Below are 20,889 nucleotides of genomic sequence, written 5' to 3' on the forward strand. Positions count from 1 at the left end.
CCCAGATGTTTGGGTTCAGAAGCAACTACTTCTATAGGATGGTTTTATTCTTTTCTTACAGTTAGCGAACAGTGAGAATCTCAAATAAATGTGCAGTATTATTAAGAAATCTCTTAAAAATCAAAGTTTCACTATTAAAACTGAAAATAGAGAATAAAAATCCCATTAAAGAAAATAAGTTCAACGCTATTACAACTCCTTCAAGTGCAGATACAACTGCTAACCCTGATTTCAATGCAGTGGTCGATTCCATCTTGGCTCAGTAGTTAACAGCATGTAGGGCACAATCTAATTCAGTGGTTAAAATTCAGTAGCAGCATCTGAGACAAAACGCGACATGGTTTTTTGGTGTTCTGCACTCAGAAATTTAAAATATGTGCAAAAACAACAGATCTACAGATTCTGTGGGCCAAAACATTCCCGATAATCTTGAAACGAAATATACTGTCCATACTTCAATCAAAATGACACAAGAAATCAATCAATGCACTGATTGAGGTAGTTTATGCTACCTCATTTCCATAAACTATTTAAAGAAACATTTTTAGGCCAGCCAATTTTATTTACCTTTAGTCAAAGCCTCTCTGTCAAAATATACCATTTGAATTTACATGTAAAGGTAATTAATATACACAGTATCTCAAAACACTTCCTTGAAATAACCCTTTAGCAATTCCTAAGAATTCTAGGCTTTTTAGAAATCTAAGGAAAGCTATCATATTTATTATAGCATAAAGGTAAATAAGCAATATAAAAGTCATTGACCAAAAAATTCAAATACCAAAAATATCTGAAAACTGTTTTAACTCTAACAATAGCTGCATAGGTAGATAATCAAACAGATGTATTCAGAACTCAGTGGCAAGATCCTAAATCATATTTGGTCAATTTTCAAGTGACATCTATACTTGAGGCTGACTGACACGGTGGAAAGGTGCTGAACAAAGGACAAAAAGCCAGAGACTATGAGTCTCAATTTTCTCACCTACGAAATGGAGGTAGTGTCACCGACCAGGCACTTTTGAAGTTTAAATCAGACATTAGAGGACGAGCCTCTTTCAGTGCTGCCCAGCATGTGATAAGCATGCGATAAATACCGTATGAGTGAAAAATAAAATAGTAGATGAACATCATTTAATCTAGACTATATTCACTCGATTATGCATTTGAAAAAATATACGGAACTCATGTTCAGACTGCAGAGCAAGTTAATAGCTGCTCTTTGTAGGAATTAATTGAAATAAGCATTTCCTAACCTGATCATACAATAAAAACAAAAAGTACACATTAAAAACAAATGGAAAAACATTCTTGTTTAGTGACATAGATTACTGTAACTGAGGTTGCTTGGCCCCAAGACGCACTATACATTTTTATTTTACAAATAACCTATCCCCTAAGAGAAACAGCAAATTAGTGAAGAGTGTGGGAATATCTACCTTCCCATTTAAAGACAAAGAGAGGCAAAGAAAATGAGTGAGAAAGGCCACATTGGTGAATGAGACCATTTCTTCTCAGTAGTGAAGGGTAACAGTTGCAAATTCCTGAAACAATTTGTGAGTCCAGCTGTATTCACAACGTCTTGCTTCATCAATAATTATGAAAAAGAACTTCACCTTTTCTCTGATGATATGATTATTCATCAATTTCTCAGACCAATACTATTCAAAAAGTAAGGAAAAAGAACAACAGTAAGCAAAGGTTTTCTCCACAGTAGCCTTCTTTCACATTCCAAAAATGCAGGAATGAAACAACACTGGTTCTGCACATACCCAGAAAGGGCCAACCTGCAGCAGGGAAGCAATGAAGGCTCTCTCTAGGCCACCCTCCCAGCCTCAGCCCATTTAGTGGACCTGAGGCCACAGGGGAGCCTGCCTGCTGAGTCAGCCAAAAATGGACAAGGGCCTTCTTTCTACTTATGGGGAAATACCCAACAAGTGGCCTAAAGTCATGAAAAAAATCAGTCCTTATGAAATCTCTAATGTCCAATTTCACAAACAACCCTTATCTGCCCGTGGCAGTAACAAAGCCAAGTGGCATAGCAGGTTACTTCAGATTGATTATCATGCTGAATTTTTTAAAGAGAAGGGGTTTCATCTCGGCATTCTTGGTCATAGATCAATGATAAACTTTATAAAGGGAGGGGACACTGTAGTTACCGTAAAATATTGGGTATATAATGATCCCTCTACAAGTTACTTACATAAAAATGTCATAGAAAGGTAATTTTGTTGGGAGGACAATTATAAGTCCAAGAGGCAAATCAAAGAGGGTTAAATTAAATCTTTTTATGAAAACATATAATGTCATGTTAAAAAATAAGGATCACTGCTGCTGTATTCTTTCTTTAAAAGGTCAAAATCTAGGCTTAAACAAGCCCCAAATTTACTCAACATAGGAACTAATGTTTCCAAATCCTCACGGGAATTGGCAACAAGCAGCTTATTTCAAAGTTTCAGGAGAACTTAAAAGTTTTACTGTTTATACTATAACTCATTAAGGCCGGAGGGAGACAGGAAAAAAAGTATCTGGTGCTGCCACCTAGAGGTAGATTCTAAATTTTAAAATGTGCAAAAGAGAGCGGCTACATGGGACTGCATTTGCAATTATCCCTCCAAAATTAAACACTATTATTGGAAAAGACATTAAAGCAAAATGTTAATGATCAAAGGTGTCATATATACTGTGTAATCAATATGAAACTGCTCACCATACAGTAAGTAATCATATTCATCTTTTGAGGAAGACACGCAAAACTGAATTCCAAATTCCGTATTTCTTCTGAGAGCTTTCTCTGAACAACTCACTTAAAGAAACACATTTTATGCCCTATTTGAGAAAAGGAACTTCCATTTTTATTAGCCTGGCTTTGACAGGTAACTTCACTCATTTGGTCCAGTACAGAATAAAGGAAAGAGTAGTCTACTTGGGTCTCACAGTAGTTATCCGGGGGAAGAGGAGCTGTGGTTCTCTCTGCGGCAAGCAGAAATGATGTGTGCTTTAATTCAATCCTGTGACTTGCAGGGATACAGTCACACCATTTTGGGGGGATCTGGGGCGGGATGGGGGGGACAGAAAGGAAAGTGAAATGAGATTAAAACACTGTCATTTATAATTAGAAAATTTATAGGATCTCACATTATTTTGGCAACAAGATCAAAGCTCTCATGTTTCAAAAAGTATTTATAGAAAGTAATATCATAGGCATTGGGGTGGATGAGCTCAGCAGTACTGTTTTTTTACTTAAGATCACCAGATATTTAGCACACACACCTCCAATGTGACATATAGTGCAAAATTAATTTTTCTACCATTGTACTTCATAATATTGTAAGCTATGTCTGTTCTTTGAATGTTCACCTGTCCCCATTTCCAAGGATTATTTAAACTGTTCTGAATTCAAGGCATTCAGTTGAGAGGCTGAGGCACTGGACCAAGTAATTTTCTTTCAAAGGACAAGATCTCTATTACTGCAAATGCAAATAACTGTGGTAAGGCCAATTACATATATCCGTACAAGTGGGGAAGAGGGAAAAAATCCATTCGAATGAAATTCCAAATGAGCAAAGAGAGAAACTGATATCCCCAAGCGTTGTTTGTAATAATTACTTAAGCTACTATGCTAGGTAAAAGAATATTACTGTGAATTTTTTTTTCTAAAAATTTCTTCTAGGAAACAAATCATTTGTATTTTGCATGAATCCAGGTTTTAATGTGCCTGGACTTCTTAGAGAACAATATACAAACTGAGTAGTATGATTAAAGAAAAAATACTTAATGAATTTTAAAAAAGGTTAGTGCTACATCCATATAAAGTCTTGCACAAGAGTTTTCATAGCAGCTTTATTCATAATAACCAGAAATTGTAAACAATCCAGATGTCTCCCCAACAGGAAACGAAGAGAATAAACTGGTAAAATCTCCCATGGAGTACTACTCACTAAAGAAAAAGAATGACCGCGGATAAATGGCACAAGGTGGACGAATCTCACAAATACCATGCTAAGTGAAAGAAGCTGAACATAAAAGCACACACTGTAGGAAATTACTTATATAAAATTCCGGAATAGGCAAAACTAACCTACGGTCAGAGACGTAAGATGAGTGATTTCTTTTGTGAGAAGGATGCTGACTGAGAAGGAAAAAAATAGGAATGCTCTGGGTGATGGAAAAGTTCTATGTTTTGATAAACAGAATGTAAGATACTCTTAAGATAGCAGCATTTCGTTGCATGTAAATTATACTTGGGAAAAAAAATACCAAATAGAAGATGCTTGTGATACACATATCCAAAGGAGGCATGTTTAGAATATCTAAGGAATGTCTGCCAATCAACAAGAAAAAGACAACCCAATAGAAAAGTACACCAAGATTTCACCAGGCACATCACAAAAGGAGATACTCAAATGGCCAATAATGGATGTGAACAGATGCCCAACTTCATTTGTCATCAAAGAAATACAAATTAAAATCCCAATTTTATGCCACCACATTAAAGGAAGACGACACAAAACACCAAGGGTTGCTAAGAATGTGGAGTACAATGTATAAATCAGTTGAACCACTTTGGAAAGTCAGGAGTATCTACTAAAGCTAACACACATGTGCCCTGGGACCCAGCAATTCTCCTAAGTATATACGCAACAGAAATACATGCAACTGTCCAAGAGAAGACAGGTGCAAGAATGCTCAAAACAGCACTATTCCTAATCACACAAATGTGGAAACAACCCCCAGGTGCACCTACACTAGACAGTCATCAAGTGTGGTACAGTCACACAGTGAAATACTACACAGAAATGAAGGACAACCACCGGATGAATCTAACAAATGTAACACAAATGAAAGTAGCCAGACACAAAGAGCAAAGACACAATTTATATCATGTTCAAAAATAAGCAAACCTGGGGCGCCTGGGTGGCTCAGTGGGTTAAAGCCTCTGCCTTCCACTCAGGTCATGGTCCCAGAGTCCTGGGATCGAGCCCCGCATTGGGCTCCCTGTTCAGAAGGGAGTCTGCTTCCCCCTCTCTCTCTGCCTGCCTCTCTACCTACTTGTGATCTCTGTCTGTCAAATAAATAAATAAAATCTTAAAAAAAAAAAAAAAAAGAAAGAAAGAAAACCTCACCTACGATGTCAGGAATCAGGCCTGTAATTTTCTGGGGTGAGTAGAGGACAGTTTCTAGGAGGTGGCATGAGGGGGTTTATGGGGATGTAGTAATGATACAGGTTTTTTTTTTTTTTAAAGATTTTATTTATTTATTTGACAGACAGAGATCACAAGTAGGCAGAGAAGCAGGCAGAGAGAGAGGAGGAAGCAGGCTCCCCATTGAGCAGAGAGCCCGATGTGGGGCTCGATCCCAGGACCCTGGGATCATGACCTGAGCCGAAGGCAGAGGCTTTAACCCACTGAGCCACCCAGGCGCCCCATGATACAGGTTTCTTGAGCTCAGGGCTGACTACACTGGTATGTGTTTACTTCGTGAAAATTTTTCAAGCTGTTCAGTTAGGTTTTGTGTGCTTTTTCCAAATGTATGTTAAACCACCAGAAAATTCAGGTTGAAAAAAGTGAGAAAATGAGTACTAAATATTTATGATATACCTGTGAGGTTGTGTCCAAATGTGTTTGACTCTAGCCATACGTTATGCACCTCCTCACAGATGTGCACACCATCACCCAGGAAGCATTATTAGCAAAAACTAAAAGAAAATGAACTGAAATACAGTAAAGTCATTAGCTCTAACCACCCCTTCACAAGAAAGAGAGGAACATGTTAAAACATACCAGTAGGATGCAACTGGCAAACTCCAGAATAAGGGAAATTGTATAGGATACCACCACCTCCCCCCAGCCCCAGTTTCTTAACAAGTAAATTGGAAGGATGAATTTAAAAAGAGAAGATTAACTATTATATGGAAGCAGATTAGATTCTAATCCAAACAGGGAGCTTTTTAAAAGAAGTGCACCCTTAATACAACCAGGGAATACGAACGCTTATTAGATATTTGATGAGATGGAGTAATTTTTTTTTTTTTACTAGTGATGAAAATACTGTAGTTATGCTGGAAGCGGGGCGGGGGGAAATCCTTGTCTTTCAGAATTGTAAAATGCAGTATTTATAGGTAAAATTATTCGGTATCTAGGTTTCAGCTCAAAATAATCAGAGCAGGTGGAAAAGAGGAATACGATTTGTCCACAGTTGCAGACTGCTGAAGCTGGGTCATGAGCACCTGGGGACTTCTTATGCAATTCTCTCTACTACTGCACGCTTAGAATTTTCCCTAATAAAACATTTTAGGAATACTGTAGATCCAATTTCAAAATAAACAAGTGACTATACAAGTGGCAGACACCTGAAACTGCCTTTCATGGCAAAAATAAACCTCTCCATAACACAAACGGAAAACTTCTGAGTATTTAAAAAAAAATAATATCCAAACCTTAGAGTTAAATAAACTCCCAAGATTTTTACTGTCCTTCAGAAGGCAACTCCCAAAATGTTGACAGGAAAAAAAATCCTAACGTGCAGCTACCCTCATGACCTTACACAATTGTTTTAATGCCCTTGATGATAGCTTTTGGGGGGGGGGGCTTTTAAAAATTAACATATAATGTATGTATTATTTGCTTCAGGGGTACAGGTCTGTGAATCATCAGGCTTACACAATTCACAGCACTCACCATAGCACATACCCTCCCCAATGTCCATAACCCAGCCACCCTCTCCCTACCCCCAACCCCCCAGCAATCCACAGTTTGTTTCCTGAGATTAAGATCCTCTTACAGTTTGTCTCCCTCCCCAGTCCCATCTGGTTTCATTTTTTCCCCTTCCTACCCCCAACGATCCCCCACCCTGCCTCTCAAATTCCTCATATCAGAGAGATCTTATGATAACTGTTTCTCTGCTTATTTTGGTTAGCATAATTCCCTCTAGTTCCATCCATGTCGTTGCAAATGGCAAGATTTCAATTTTTTGATGGCTGCACAGTATTCCATTGTGTATATATACCACTTAGGTAGCTCTAAACGTGAACTTTAACTTAATGAAATATATACCTCTGGGCAGGAAAAAACTTGGGAAGTATTTTCGTTCCGAATTTTAAACCTGGGTGAGGATGGTAAGTGTATGCTGAAAAAATACTTGGAAAATAAAATAGCACAAAGTAATAGACCAAGGATTGCTGCTCTTACAACAAAGTCCTCTTCTTCCCAGCCACGTTGGTAAATATGTGGGGGGGGGGGGGGGGCAGCCGGGCTGGAAGTCCCTAGACACTTTTTTAAAAAAAATATTTTATTTTTTAAATTTTTTAAAAAATATTTTATTTATTTATTTATTTATTTGACAGAGACAGAGAGAGAGAGCATAAGTAGGCAGAGAGGCAGGCAGAGGGAGAGGGAGAAGCAGGCTTCCTGCAGAGCAAGGAGCCCGATGTGGGGCTATATCCCAAGACCCTGGGACTGTGAACTAAGCTGAAAGCAGACACCCAGGCACCCCAACACATCTTTTTAGAAGTTAGTAACTATTTAACCATTTTTTCTTCCGATTTTGTAAAAAATTTCTTATTTTTAATAAGAATATCACTTTTTCAAGAAGGAAGCTATAAGTCACCACCTTCACCTTTTCTGGGCTTATTCATACATATATATTTAACATAGTTTTAATCTGCATACAATGCTATGTTCAGCTATTTTCATTTATTATGTCTTACCCATTTTTCTACAGGCTACACAGTGTTAGTAAGTGCCATTTTGGTATACTTAATTAAGATGATGCATCTTTATAACGCACTGAGCCACCCAGGTACCCGATGATGCATCTTTTTAAAAAACTTGATCTATAGGGTCCCTGGGTGGCTCAGTTGGTTAAGTGCTCAAGCCATGATCCTGGAGTCCTGGGATTGAGTCCCATAGGGCTCCTTGCTTAACAGGGAGTCTGCTTCTCCCTCTGCTCCCCCCCACAATGCTCTCTCTCTCTCTCCCTCTCTGAAATAAATAAATAAAATCTTTTAATAAATCTGACCTATAGTTACTAGTGCTACACCATATACTTGAAAGTTCCAGAGAGTACACCTCTCACCATAGTGAATTCTCACCATAGTGAAAAAAGTTAACTATGGCAACTATGTGAGGTGATAGATGTGTTAATGCTCTTGATCTTGGTAATCATTCTACAATGTATATGTATATAAAATCATCACTTTGTACACTTTGAATATATTTAATTAAATTTGTTAATTATTTCTCAATGAAGTTAAATTTTTTAAAAAATTGATCTAACTTATAAATGATAGAAATTCCCATTTTTTCCTGGAAATTCCAAGTGTTACAGAACCAAGACAAGTATTAGTCCCAGTGATTATCCTAAACATGTCTCAGGTTGCCTCAAAGTCTCCAGGGTCTCTTGCCTGACTTAGGTGAGCAGTGTCACTGCAGGCCCTCATGTGCCACATGGAGTGGCTGAGATGGCCTGGGTCACCAGCGTGGAGGTTGGGGCCCCGGCCATTCAGCAATGGGCTAGAAGAACTAATGAAAGGTGGGAACAGGCAACCATTCCCAAGGCCACAGTGGCTTCTTCAAAGTGCATTCCCATAATGCCCCAAATCCCAACACCTTCATAAACTCTTCCCTGGTGGCCCCAGCCACAAGTGGTCTCTGCTTCCCCTGAGTACCTGAAATCCTCTATTTTACCTCTTTTGGGACATGAACTGTACTGTCCACTAGACTTCCCCAAAACAGTGAAATCGACTAAATGGACTGGGCTGTAATTTGAGTGAAGGAGCCATGGCTTACTCATCTTCATCTCCCTCACAGTGCCCATTATGACGCTGAGCACAGCAGGTCTTCAACATTAATCTATTCGATGAATGCAGAAGTAGGCTGGGAGTGTGATCCATTTGATGATGTGAATGGAATGGCGCTCCATCCTGGACGAGATGGTTCTTATCAGCTGACAAGATAATATCCTGTTTTGCATCTGGTATGATCTTACTTTTAAAATTTTATTAATTATGGTATAGAAAATATTTAAGGTTTGCAAATGATGGTCATGTGTGTACATTCTTCTAAGAGCTTAACTGTGAAAAAGGCGAGAGTCTTATCACAAAGAAATACCTGAGGCGTGTGCGGGTGCTATCACCCTATTCCCAACCACCTGTGTCTTACCTACCCTCCCCCCAGCATCTTTTGTAGGTCTGTCCCCCTGGGCCTGCTAAAAGCACCTCCAATACTGCTTGGCCTGCTGTTGCACTTATTTCTTGGATATTACTGGACCCTGTCAATTGACAAAAAAAAAAAATGCCTTCTGTAACCCGTGTGGTAAGGGACCATTTTTTAAAAAGGGAATCTTTGCTTTCCAATTTAATCCAGGAAGACCCTGGGTTAACCATGTTGTCTTGTGTTAAGACCCACTTTCAGAGATTAAATTCTAAATTCTCATGTTCTCCCAAAATCCAGTTTCTCAGGACCAGTGAGAAAACTGCCCAGGTAGCCAACCAAGTGCCTGCAGTCTACCAGTGACCATGAAGAAATGTACCTGACAGCTACTATACAATCACTGTTCATTGGATGAATTATGTAATTCTAAGTACTGTTATGCATGAAATATAAATTTATTAAAGGATGAAATTCAAGGATGAACTTTAGACTATCCTTATCACTGGCCTGTTTTGCCAGGTACAGAAGACTATTTGGATGCTGAAGCACACTGTGAATATTTCCTCCACAGACGATAAAGAGCTTTCATTAGAATAAGAGAGGAGAAAAAAACCCTACGATCTGGAGAACAAAAGCTAAGAGTTCCAAGTTTTAGTGGCCACGTTTCCCATTGGGCTATTGTGTAAGAAGAGTAATACTATATATTTTTTCCATTCACAGACGGAAAAGAGTAAAATTTTGCTTTATTTAAGCCCAACAGCAATAATCTTACACGGGTTTCAGAAAAATGATACACATTTTACTGTGGGATAATGAGGACCATTAGTTATTAGAGAGAACAAATTATTCTCCTTCAATTCAACACACTTATTCATTCACTTATTTAATAGACTATCCTCTCTCCTTTTCACTAAAATGGCCTTCCCATACAGAACACCTGGCCGTGCAACACACCACCAGACAGACTTCAGGAGGGGTCTGGATAGGGAGAAAAATAGTCGGAGAATTTCCAAAGTGAAGCCACAGGATAATACCAACACTTGATGCTTGCCTTTCATTTCAAGGAAAGCAGTATAAAAGCAATAGAAAAAGAAAAAGGTAGTTGAAAAATATACTTGTTCTCCACAAAAGAGTCTTAAAAATAAAAAATCATGAACTTAATAATTTTCCTAAATGAAATTATGCCATTATTCCCGATTTCTTTGTACTGACTAAAAGGACAAAGTATCAAACTTCACTGAAGTTTCAACACTGTAATACATTTCATTAGTCAAAGATAAAAACTACATTAAAAGCAAGAGAATTATTTTATGTCTGTGATTAGGCAGTTGGAGGGCTTGTATTTTATGTATACATTTGTACACTTCAACTTATTTAACAGTGTCAGTTCACTAACTGCAGTTTTTTTTATATAAAGAAAACAGATTTAGAATTTTTAAAACAAATTACAGTAATTTTATGCCTACAGCTTGCACCTCTTAGAAACCATGTACCCCCTAACACTCCCCTTACTTCCCCACCACTTTCCCACCTCCTCCCTCCTTCTCTCTAAAACCACAGGCTAAGTGAGAACTGGTAACAGGGGCCTCAAATCCTCTAGTGAAGAACAGCCACCACGGTTTTTGACTTGGGGTGGAGGAATAAAGGATGCAGATCACAATGTGGCTCTGGCACAGGGTAGGGAGCCAATGCCTGCAAAGCGCTGTCTGGAGACCTTCCACGCTTTCTACAGATCCTTATGGTAACTGGCATTTGCTGTCCTGCAATCCACTAAAGTGCACCTCGTATGGGAAAAAAGGGAGAGATAAAGGACTCCAGGATTTTGCACTAATGCCGGTAGATCGGTGGATACCGCCGGTGATGGCAGGAGGTGCAGCAGGGGAAGCGGCCAAATAGGGGAGGAAGGGGATGGCACAGTGAAGACAACTTCACAGGTCCTCAGTGTAAGAAGTGCTATCAAGTGGCAAAAGATAAAAATCAGAAAAAGATAAAAAGGTGTGTAGCCGTAACTGCTTGAGAGCTGAAGACACAGATTATTCCAGGAGCTCTGACTGGCTACCTGGCATCAAGAGCCTACAGGTCGGGGCAGGGGAGAGGGGGCGGTGGCAGAGGGGGACTGGGCAAGACTGTGCACAAGCATGGACGGCTCCCACTGTGGACTGAGACTGGTCAGTAATAACATGAACCCTCTGAAGACAGGCCTCATGAGGCTACCAGCTTTGAAAATCATTTTTGAAAACTGGTTCTATAAGGCAGCTGCAATTAGGATAAAGTTTGTCCTTAAGCAAGTCAAAATCTGCCCACTGTTTAATTTGTAGTTATCTTAAATCTGACTCTAGAACCAACAGAATCAGTGTGATCCCCTCTGTGACCAGTGTTGACCAGGCATCAGGCTACCCCTGGGCAGCCTCCACCACCCTTCACTTGACTGCTCTTTGGCTCAGACACAAGGCTGTGCTCTTACTTTGACATGTCCCTCGTGAGATGGCGCTTGTTCCGTCTATTCCCACTCAGCGCTGGGCCACTGGGAAATTTAAAACAAGGAAGTGAAGGGTAGCACTCAGTCTCTAGGCCAGGTTCTTGGTGATGCAAACAGAAAAACTGGGGAGATGTACTCTTTAAAGAAATGGCTCCACTCAGGGGGTTTTGGTGCTTATGCTGGGGGCCAGGGAGGTGGTGGCTACTGGTCCAGGGCGTGCAGTGGGGAGAAGAGGGAATGTAAAGAAAATGAAGCTCCCGCTACTTCACATCCACGCCTGCTTGGGGACCTCTGTTGGAGGCTCTCCGAGTGAAGAACAGGAAGTAGCATGTTGAGCACATTGGTGAGGAGCACAAGATGTGGAGTCACACACAGCTGGGTCTCCATCTGACCACAGCCAGCCACTTACGAGCTACGCAACAAGACCAAGTTAGCGATCGTTCTAAGCCTTGGCTTCCTTCCCTGTAAAATGGAATGAATAGAAGGCTGGTGCAAAGATTAAATTAGATAACATATGCAAAGTACTTATTACAGTATCCCACAGAGTAAGCACCCAAGGCAGGGGCAAGAAAAAAGGAGGAAGCTAAGAAGTATTGAGCATTTACACTCCCCTCCTCCTAGCTGAGGATGTATAAGCATCATCAAATACAACTCAACTTGGAGAACACATTTTAGGACGATTTGGGTAGCAGATTTTATCTTCCTCATTAAGTTTTGCTTAGGCAAATATCAAAAATGAGTTTCCACTTCCAGAACAGACAATGGTGGGGGTAGGGGAGTCAGGGCTGACAGGCAGGAGCTCAGAAAAATACTCAGCAGGGGCAGGATGGCAAACATGTGACTTATTCATGTGTCCAATCCCAGTCCACACATGCATAGTGAGCACTAACTATGTATAAATGTTTCTTTTTCAATTTTTTTTTCAAATTCTAGTTAGTTAACATATAGTGTCATATTGGTTTCAGGAGCAGAATTCAGTGATTCTTCGCTTAACATACAATACCCAGTGCTCAACACAAGTGTCCTCCTTAGTACCCATCACCCATCTAGCCCATTTCCCACCTACCTCCGTCCATCGACCCTCAGTTCTCTATCACTACAAATCTATTACGGTTTGCTTCCCTCTTTTTTTCCTCCTCTTCCCATATGTTCATCTGTTTTGTTTCTTAAATTCCCCATGAGTAGAATCATATGGTATTTGTCTTTCTCTGACTTACTTCGCTCAGCATAATACACTCTAGCTCCATCCATGTCATTGCAAATGGCAAGATTTCATTCTTTTCAATGAAACTATGTACAGATCGTATGGACTGGAGGAGTGAGGACACACGCATGCAGAAGCCTGGCAAGAGAGTGGGAAGTGGCTGCTAACAACACACTGAGTAATCTTTTTGCTCCAGGCCTGCGCCGAGCACTGCATGTGCATCATTCTCCTGCTCCCGCAGAGCAACTGCAGTTTACAATTCCAGAAACCAAGGCGTAGATCAAGGTTTAGAGGTTTGCAAAAGCCACAGAGCTTGTGAATAGCAGAACCAGCATATAAGCCCAAGTCCCTATGGTGTCAAAGCCCATGTCTAAGCCAGACATTTTAATGAGAAGAGGGGGAGAATTTTCCATGAAGCAGGGACAGAATAAGCAATGACTTATTTAGGGGATCCCTAAGTACACCGATTAAGAAAGAAGGCTAGAAATACAGGTTTGAGTTCCAAAGTCAGAGTTTGCAACTGCCAGAGTTAAAGACTGTGAGATGTCAGTGGCATTTGGACTTATAGGAAGTGAGGTGCCATCTAACGACTTTATTAGGCAGTATTCTAAAAATATCCATCTTTGCATACAATGGGATAGAGTAGACATCTTAAATCAATGTAACTCTTGACATGCTGGTCATCCAGAAATGAAATCAGAGCAAGTAATGAAATACATTTCTAAGCATGAGATAACTATCTGGTGCCATAGCAAAAAGTTAAAAAAATGCTGAGATTTTAGAGTTGACCAGCACCTCTTGGGATGATGAGAAATTAGGAATCAGCTAATTCCTGGAAGGTAACAGCATGTCTAGTTTTCAAAGAATTTAAAATAAAGCAAGAGTAGGATACTCACAGGGAAACGAATACTAAAAATTAAACTTTTTAATGTTAAAAAAGCTGTGTATTCTCACTTTATACAAAAATACATTTAGAGACAGAGACAAGATAAACCAACCATCACAATACCATCAATCTCCTTATTAATGGAAGTTCACCAATTAAAGCCACAACAATATAAGCTCAGACCCTGTAACTGTGCCTAAAATGTCTTTATTCCTTCTCTTGCCTTCCCTTTCTTCCCTTGGCATTTCCTGACTGAGTGCCTACTGTGGGGCAGGCACACGGCTATAGAGGTAGGAAGCATACGGGGTCCACAGTCTATGAAGAGAGGTAGACATTAACCAACCAGCCACAGGGGCTCCTGGGTGGCTCAGTGGGTTAAGGCTCTGCCTTCGGCTCAGGTCATGATCTCAGGGTCCTGGGATGGAGCCCCGCATTGGGCTCTCTGTTCAGCAGGGAGCCTGCTTCCTCCTCTCTCTCTGCCTGGCTCTCTGCCTACTTGTGATCTCTCGCTCTCTCTGTCAAATAAATAAATAAAATCTTTAAAAAAAAAAAAACCAACCAGCCACAAAAATAAATGCCCAACTATAAACAAAGAAGTGCTCAACACATACCATACCCATAAACAAGGCTCACAACAGGTGAGGGAAGACTGTGGGTGCTGGCAAAGCCAGCTAAAAACCTATGTGAGTTGGCGGCACTTACCTAACCATGTTGCAATGAGGACAGCATCAATTCCATCTATTGGCTCACAGATCCGAGCCACGACTGGGTGGATCTGCTGAGCCAGGTAGTACTGGGTGTCAATAGTTAAATTGTCCTGTTTCTGTAGCTGCTCAGGTGCATAGGCCCTCTGACCTACAGTGAGGTTTGACCCATCCTACAAAAGGACATAGTACAGGTAAAGCTGTAGGAAATTCAGTCACACTATAAACATGCTTGCCCCAAAAGAGGGACGATGATTCAAATTTTATATATTCATTCCAAACACCAAAAAGTCCTTTTGACCTATTGGTGAACATTTCATATGTATCTAAGAGTAGAAGGTCAAGGAAAACACGTCACCCACTGTCCAAGAATGTAAATCCAGCATGTGTTGCATTCTATTTTTTGTTGAAACATGAAACCAACAAGATGGCATGACTAGATTAAATAATTCCACCTGCCATATCACAGAAGCACACTGAAAGACTTGCTATCTACTAGTCTAGTCAGAAAGGTCTTTTAGGAATGATGAGAAAAAACATGGGTGGTCCTTTTAATACAATCCCTTCATGCAAGAATTCTAATCATAATCTCATCTTAAAGGGCCCCACGGGTCATATTTTTTATGTATTGAAAAGCAAATGAGCAAGGGGAAAGAACGGGTATGAAACCCACAGAGTAGTAACTTATATACAAGATATAATAGATAGGAATAAAATTAATGAGCTATCTTGGTGGAGCGGTAATGCTCTAGAAGCAAAATATTTGGCCAGTGGAATGAAGGATATGCCATTTTGCACTGTTTACACGGTTCTCCTCAAGGAAAGGAAAGGAAGATGGGTTGAAGAGGATCTTTTCAAAGGCTTCCTCTTAATAAAGTTGTGTAATTCTATGTAACTGGTCCATATACAGCCCTGTGGGTGAGGTCACCATCATCTGTGATTCAAAAAAAAGTTATCACACTACTGGGCCAACATCTGACAACTCACTCCACCCTTCTTTCTCTACAACAACAGAACTTAATATTCAGACTAGTCAATTTTGACTATTCACAGTGCTAAGCTGCTCTGCAAAACGGATAGCATGAACCCTATTCTTTCATTCTTGCTACAATCGGCCCCTTCTCAGCTCAGCACCCAGCCCAAAGCAGAGGCTACTCACACACCCCTATCTTCAGACTGGAGGCAGGGACCTCCTTCTCTGGCAAGGGTCTTGATGGAAACAAACTGGGATGTTTATCAACTAGGTCCTACATGGTCTAGGATATGATGAAATACTTAGAAAGCAAACCGTGGATTAAAAGACTTGTCAAATAATTATTTTAGGAGTTCACAACACAGTAAAAGAAATTAGGCAGAATTAATCACCTTTAATTGTTGCCCTTTGCGAAGTCTGAATTATTAGATGGGAGTAAGATGACAATCAATGACAAAAAGAGGGTGAAAAATCCCTGGGCAGTGTCTTTACATGCTTCAACTATATTCAGACTGACTTCTTTAACGCCTGAAACCTGAACAATTTACAGGACTGTTGTTTTTTTTTTTTTAAACTGGTCTGTCCTAGCAATACTGAGGGATGCCTGGGTAGCTCAGTCATTTGAGCATTTGAATCTTGACTTCTTGATTTCAACTTAGGTCAGGAGATTGAGCCCCGCATTGTGCTCTGCGCTAGGTATACAGCCTGCTTGAGATTCTCTCTCTGACCCCCCCAAAATAAAGATTATATAGCAATGTTAAGTTTACCATTTTGCAATGGTGAATAAAAATCAAATTTATACAAGGGCACCTGGGTGGCTCACTCAGTTAAGTGTCTGCCTTTTGGCTCAGGTCATGATCTCAGTCCTGGGATCGAGTTCCCCATCAGGTTCCCTGCTAAGTGGGGAGTCTGATTTTCCCTCCCTTTGCCCCTCTCTCCAACTTGTGCTTCCTCGCTCACTCTCTCTCAAATAAATAAGTAATATCTTTGAAGAAAATCAAATTTCTATAGCCAAATTTTTTTAAAAGCATATGAGTTACTTTCCAATATATCATTAGACGATGTTCTCACAGTAAGTCAAGTTTTTTAAAAAGGCAGTGGAAAATTTCTAAGCATATCCTCAGTTAAGAAAGTTTTTATTTTAAATAACCACATGAAGGACCAGTTTTAACACTGACCCAAACATATTTCTTATTGTATTTAAAAAATCTGAGCCCAAACATGACTAAAGTCAAAAGAATTGGTAAGACAGGTTTTGCTGTGCTGTGTTGGAAAAACATCCAGGCCATGACATAACATATATCTCTCACAGACCTAATTCTCAAACCTAGCAAGATCCGATGATATATGCAATAATGCATGGTGTACATCTTTAAAATCAGATTAAGAAGCAATGTTGGTCTTCCTTAAAGAGCCTATGTAGTTAATTTATGAACTTCACAAAGATAACCAGGTGCAGTCAATTCATTCAAAACTATGTCGTTGGGGGTATAGCTCAGTGGTAGAGCATTTGACTGCAAAACTATGTTGTCATCTTTAGTAGGAAACTAATGGAAAAAAGTTAGTGGGTGACAAGTGGCCCCCTTAAAACAATTATGTTAAAGGCACACCTTATGCTATTATGTCTAATGAAAGTTACTAATAATTGAGGTTTAAAACTTAACCAACAAGCGGAAGTTGATCTAAGTCTCATCAAATCACATAGGTTTTACAAGTTGATGGACTACAATGTAAATCTGACACCAAAAACATTACTCTCTGAACTCATCTGAATGTAGAGTCAGAATAAATTATCACTAGAGTACTACAGTCTAAATATAAATTTCAAACAAAACAGAATCTGTCTAGGAAACAGACTATTTGTGGAGGGCAGCTTTGCTTAGAGCAGTATTGTTCTTTTCAAAGTGTATCATCATACATTTTCAAAAAAAACATTCTAAAAATATGGCTATGTTAAAAAACAGAATAATTTGAGCACTTAAAAGCAAAAGAGGTAAGGAGCTTTGGCTCACAAATGTGCTCAAAGTGGGCCTGGCCCACTGTTAGGGGACAGAGGCAAATTAAAGTCCTACAGCTTTTCAGAGCACCTGGGTGGCCCAGTGGGTTAAGCCTCTGCCTTCAATTCAGGTCATGGTCTCAGGGTCTGGGGATCGAGCCCCGCAGTGGGCTCTCTACTCAGTGGGGAGCCTGCTTCCCCCCTCCCCACCCCACCCCCACTCTGCCTGCCTCTCTGCCTACTTGGGATCTCACTTTCTCTGTCAGATAAATAAAATCTTTTTAAAAAAAGTCCCACAGCTTTTCTTGGTATACAATGAGAAGCATAAACAAAAAGAAACATGGACTATAGTTTTAAGAAGCAAGAAAGTTAAGGCCTAGCACCAGTGGAGGGGGAAAATGTTGAAAACACATCAAATTGGATTTATTGTACTGTATCAGCATCAGAAATTTTTGAGCTTTACTAGCTCAATAAGACCTGGGAAAAAGAGATCATAATACCTAATATCTAGACATCAAGGAACATAACCTTGACTTTTAAATCTATCGATCACACTACCATACATCTCCATTCCAGATTTAGCCAAAACATAATTGTGACTGGATTTCATTATTAGATGTTATTTCATGGAACCTATTTAATTTTTCAAAGCTATATTGCCATCTGCTCCTGTCATTAATAATCTAAGAGCTTTTCCATGTATGTGAAGTTGTAAGTGAAAAAAAAAACTAGCCTATTTACCAAAATCTTTATTTGCATAATATGAAAATTGTTTTTTTGAGATGAGACTTGTCAGAGGCAATATGCAAAGCACATTAAGGGCTTGAGCGAGTCAGACATTTATGGAAATATTTTCCTGCAGGAATTGGCTTTCTGTAACAGTTCTTAATCAAGGGTAACCCTAGGAGGGAGACAGAGTCAAGTGTGATTCCTGTCCATGTACTTAAATCATTTGTTATGTACATCACCCATAGTACCGAGCAGATATTAGCAGATAATTTTTAAATTCTGAAAAGACTATGATTTAAAAACCCATTGATTGTAGTTTGACAAAGATCAATCATAATGCAATGAAATTTAAGGCTTATCTAATTTTTTTACAGTAATAACAAAATGCAATAATTAATTAACTAAAAAGTAAGTCTTATAACACAGATGAATTACGCCTTTTGGTAAGTATACCACACCACAGTAATTTTAAAGAATTTGGATAGAGGCTGTGACTTTTTTTTTCCCCCAAAAGGAAGAGATGAGACTTCTCCTTTGTTCCAACTGGAGTTAAGTGCTTTCAAAGAAAAAAAAACTGCTCTTGTGTCCTACCCTCTCTCCTCATCCCTGTCAGAGGCATGCTACTCTCCAAAGAAACTGGTTAGTGGGTTAAACCTGTGTTCCAGAAAGGGTAGAGGTTCCTCAGAGGTGCCACACGGAAGAGGCATAAGGCAAGGAGGTGGGTTCTAGGCCCCCCTCCACTCAAAATACAACAAACAAACCAGTGAGATCATTTGTGTTTTCTTCCTAAGGCATATTTTTGGGGGTCTCATACCTTTCTCCATATTAACAAGCACTTCACATTTTTCTTAAGTAACTCTTAGAACATAAGCTAGGGAAAATGTATTTACTCTCTTATTCTAAGTATTCATAATGGAATCTGTGGCAAAAGGAATGATAATGGACTACTGCTGGACATATGACCAAATTTACATACATTTTTCACTTAAGTTAATTAAGGGTTGAAACAGTACCTACTGTTATGCTTCTGTCTCACCAAAACAATTTCAGTAAACCAGGACACTAGTCTTAAAGGTTTTATGAAAATTTTAGTAAAATACACCATACCTCTAATGCTTCAAATGTTTAAAAAAAAAACCAGACTAACCCATCTCTTTACAACATCAATTATTTGGAAGACCATTAAATAAGACACTGTGGTGATCTGAGTTTTACTTTGGGTTATGGGGTCCAGGAGTCTTATTAACTGCTACAGTTTACCTGACAGATGACATACGACACGGTATCTCCAGCTTTCACCTTTCTGCCTCCTTGAGAATTCATCCAGAGGGCAACATGTACATGAGGTAGGCTTTTTTTATCAGGATAATCCTGGGGATCCTTTGTCAATGCCTAAAAGAGAAAATGAGGAAACCAAAAGCCCCAAACATTAAAATAAAACCCTTCTCACACAGATATACACTAAACACATCTTTCCTAGAATCCTATCTTACACATAAACATAAAAAGGACAAAAGCTGTATATAGAAAAAAGTGCCACAGTCTTTAGACATTCCATCCTCAAGGCTTCTCCCTCCTTCATTTACTAATATAACTAGATGCAACTCTGGCAAAAAAGAAATAGAAGTTTATGGGCCATGGCACATAATACTTGCATATAAAAAAATTCAGACGATAAAAATTCAGTTTTCTATCAAGTCTTCAGTTTCTCTTAATGCCTGCAATTCCCTCACTGAATTAAGTGGTTTAGTAAGGACTGATGTAGATAGGCTACTATGACTTAATGATCTCTTTCTCAAAGGCTCCTCTAGCCTAAATAAATCTCAAAGGTACAAGAAACTGGTGGATTTATTCACACTGTTAATTTAAGTTCTATAAAGGCAGAAGGAACGAGTTTCAAAGAGAAAGTAAGCCCCATGAGCGCAGGGACATATCAGCCTGGCTTGCAGTACTCAGTGCTCAGAACGATTCCTGGTTAACAGCAACAACCAAATGTTGGCAGAATTATTTTGCTCACTCTGCAATAATTCACTAAGTTCAAGCACTGTAAAGTATTGTGAGATGAGTAAGACAGTCACTGGTCCTAAGTCATCTGCTATTAGTAGATGATTCCTCATTCTGCAAATAAAATCTCTAAAATAAGCCACATGTGCCCTAAGGGTCATGTGAACAGTGTTAGGGAGAGAGTTTAGAGAGGCAAAGATCACTTCCATCAGAGAGCAAAAATCACAGAAGTAAAAAACTTGAGCTGGCATGTGAAGAAAAAGAGGATTTTAAGAAAAGGTGACAGGAGCAAGAACATTCTGGATAGTGATAAAAGCAAAAGTTAAGCAAGAGGTAACACAAAATACAGTCCATCAGACTGGAACTCAGTATGCACGAAGGGTAGGAGAGAGATATTAGTCTCATGTTTCATTTCAAAAGACAAGAGGAAGGGCAGGGGGCAGGGTGCCCCACATGACTAGATCACCTCAATGTGGTCTGCAGAACCCTTAGGGTTCTAGATAGCCTTTCAGGGAGTCAAGAGGTCAAAATTATCATCCTGACAATACCGTTTGCATGGGTGATGCAGAAGCAATGGTAAGTAAAAGTTCTCACGTCTCATAAACACGAATCAGGGCAGCCACACCGAACTATGCTACCACTTGTATTCTTCACCACCACACACTCAGAGAGAGAGACAGACCGACAGACAGACACACACGCGCGCGCGCGCGCACGCGCCAATTTCACTAAAGAATGCCCTTCATGGAAGAGCAAACATTA

General features: G+C 39.6%; 1 protein-coding gene across 4 annotated transcripts in view; it reads right to left on the bottom strand.

The window, feature by feature from the left end:
• The window catches only part of POLA1 (DNA polymerase alpha 1, catalytic subunit), a 307,958-nt gene that overhangs the window by 155,825 nt on the left and 131,244 nt on the right, over positions 1-20,889 (bottom strand). For all 4 annotated transcript variants that reach the window (XR_007124795.1, XM_047716113.1, XM_047716112.1 and 1 more), the window contains 2 exons: positions 19,384-19,515; positions 14,424-14,598 (listed from right to left, as the gene is read on the bottom strand). Coding sequence is in view for 3 of the 4 variants with exons in the window: in XM_047716113.1 (XP_047572069.1) it covers positions 14,424-14,598; positions 19,384-19,515 (307 nt within the window). In the remaining variant the exon portion in view is untranslated. The remainder of the gene's footprint in view (positions 1-14,423; positions 14,599-19,383; positions 19,516-20,889) is intronic.

Source organism: Lutra lutra, chromosome X (genome assembly GCF_902655055.1).
Source record: "Lutra lutra chromosome X, mLutLut1.2, whole genome shotgun sequence".
In the NCBI taxonomy this organism is placed as follows: domain Eukaryota; kingdom Metazoa; phylum Chordata; class Mammalia; order Carnivora; family Mustelidae; genus Lutra; species Lutra lutra.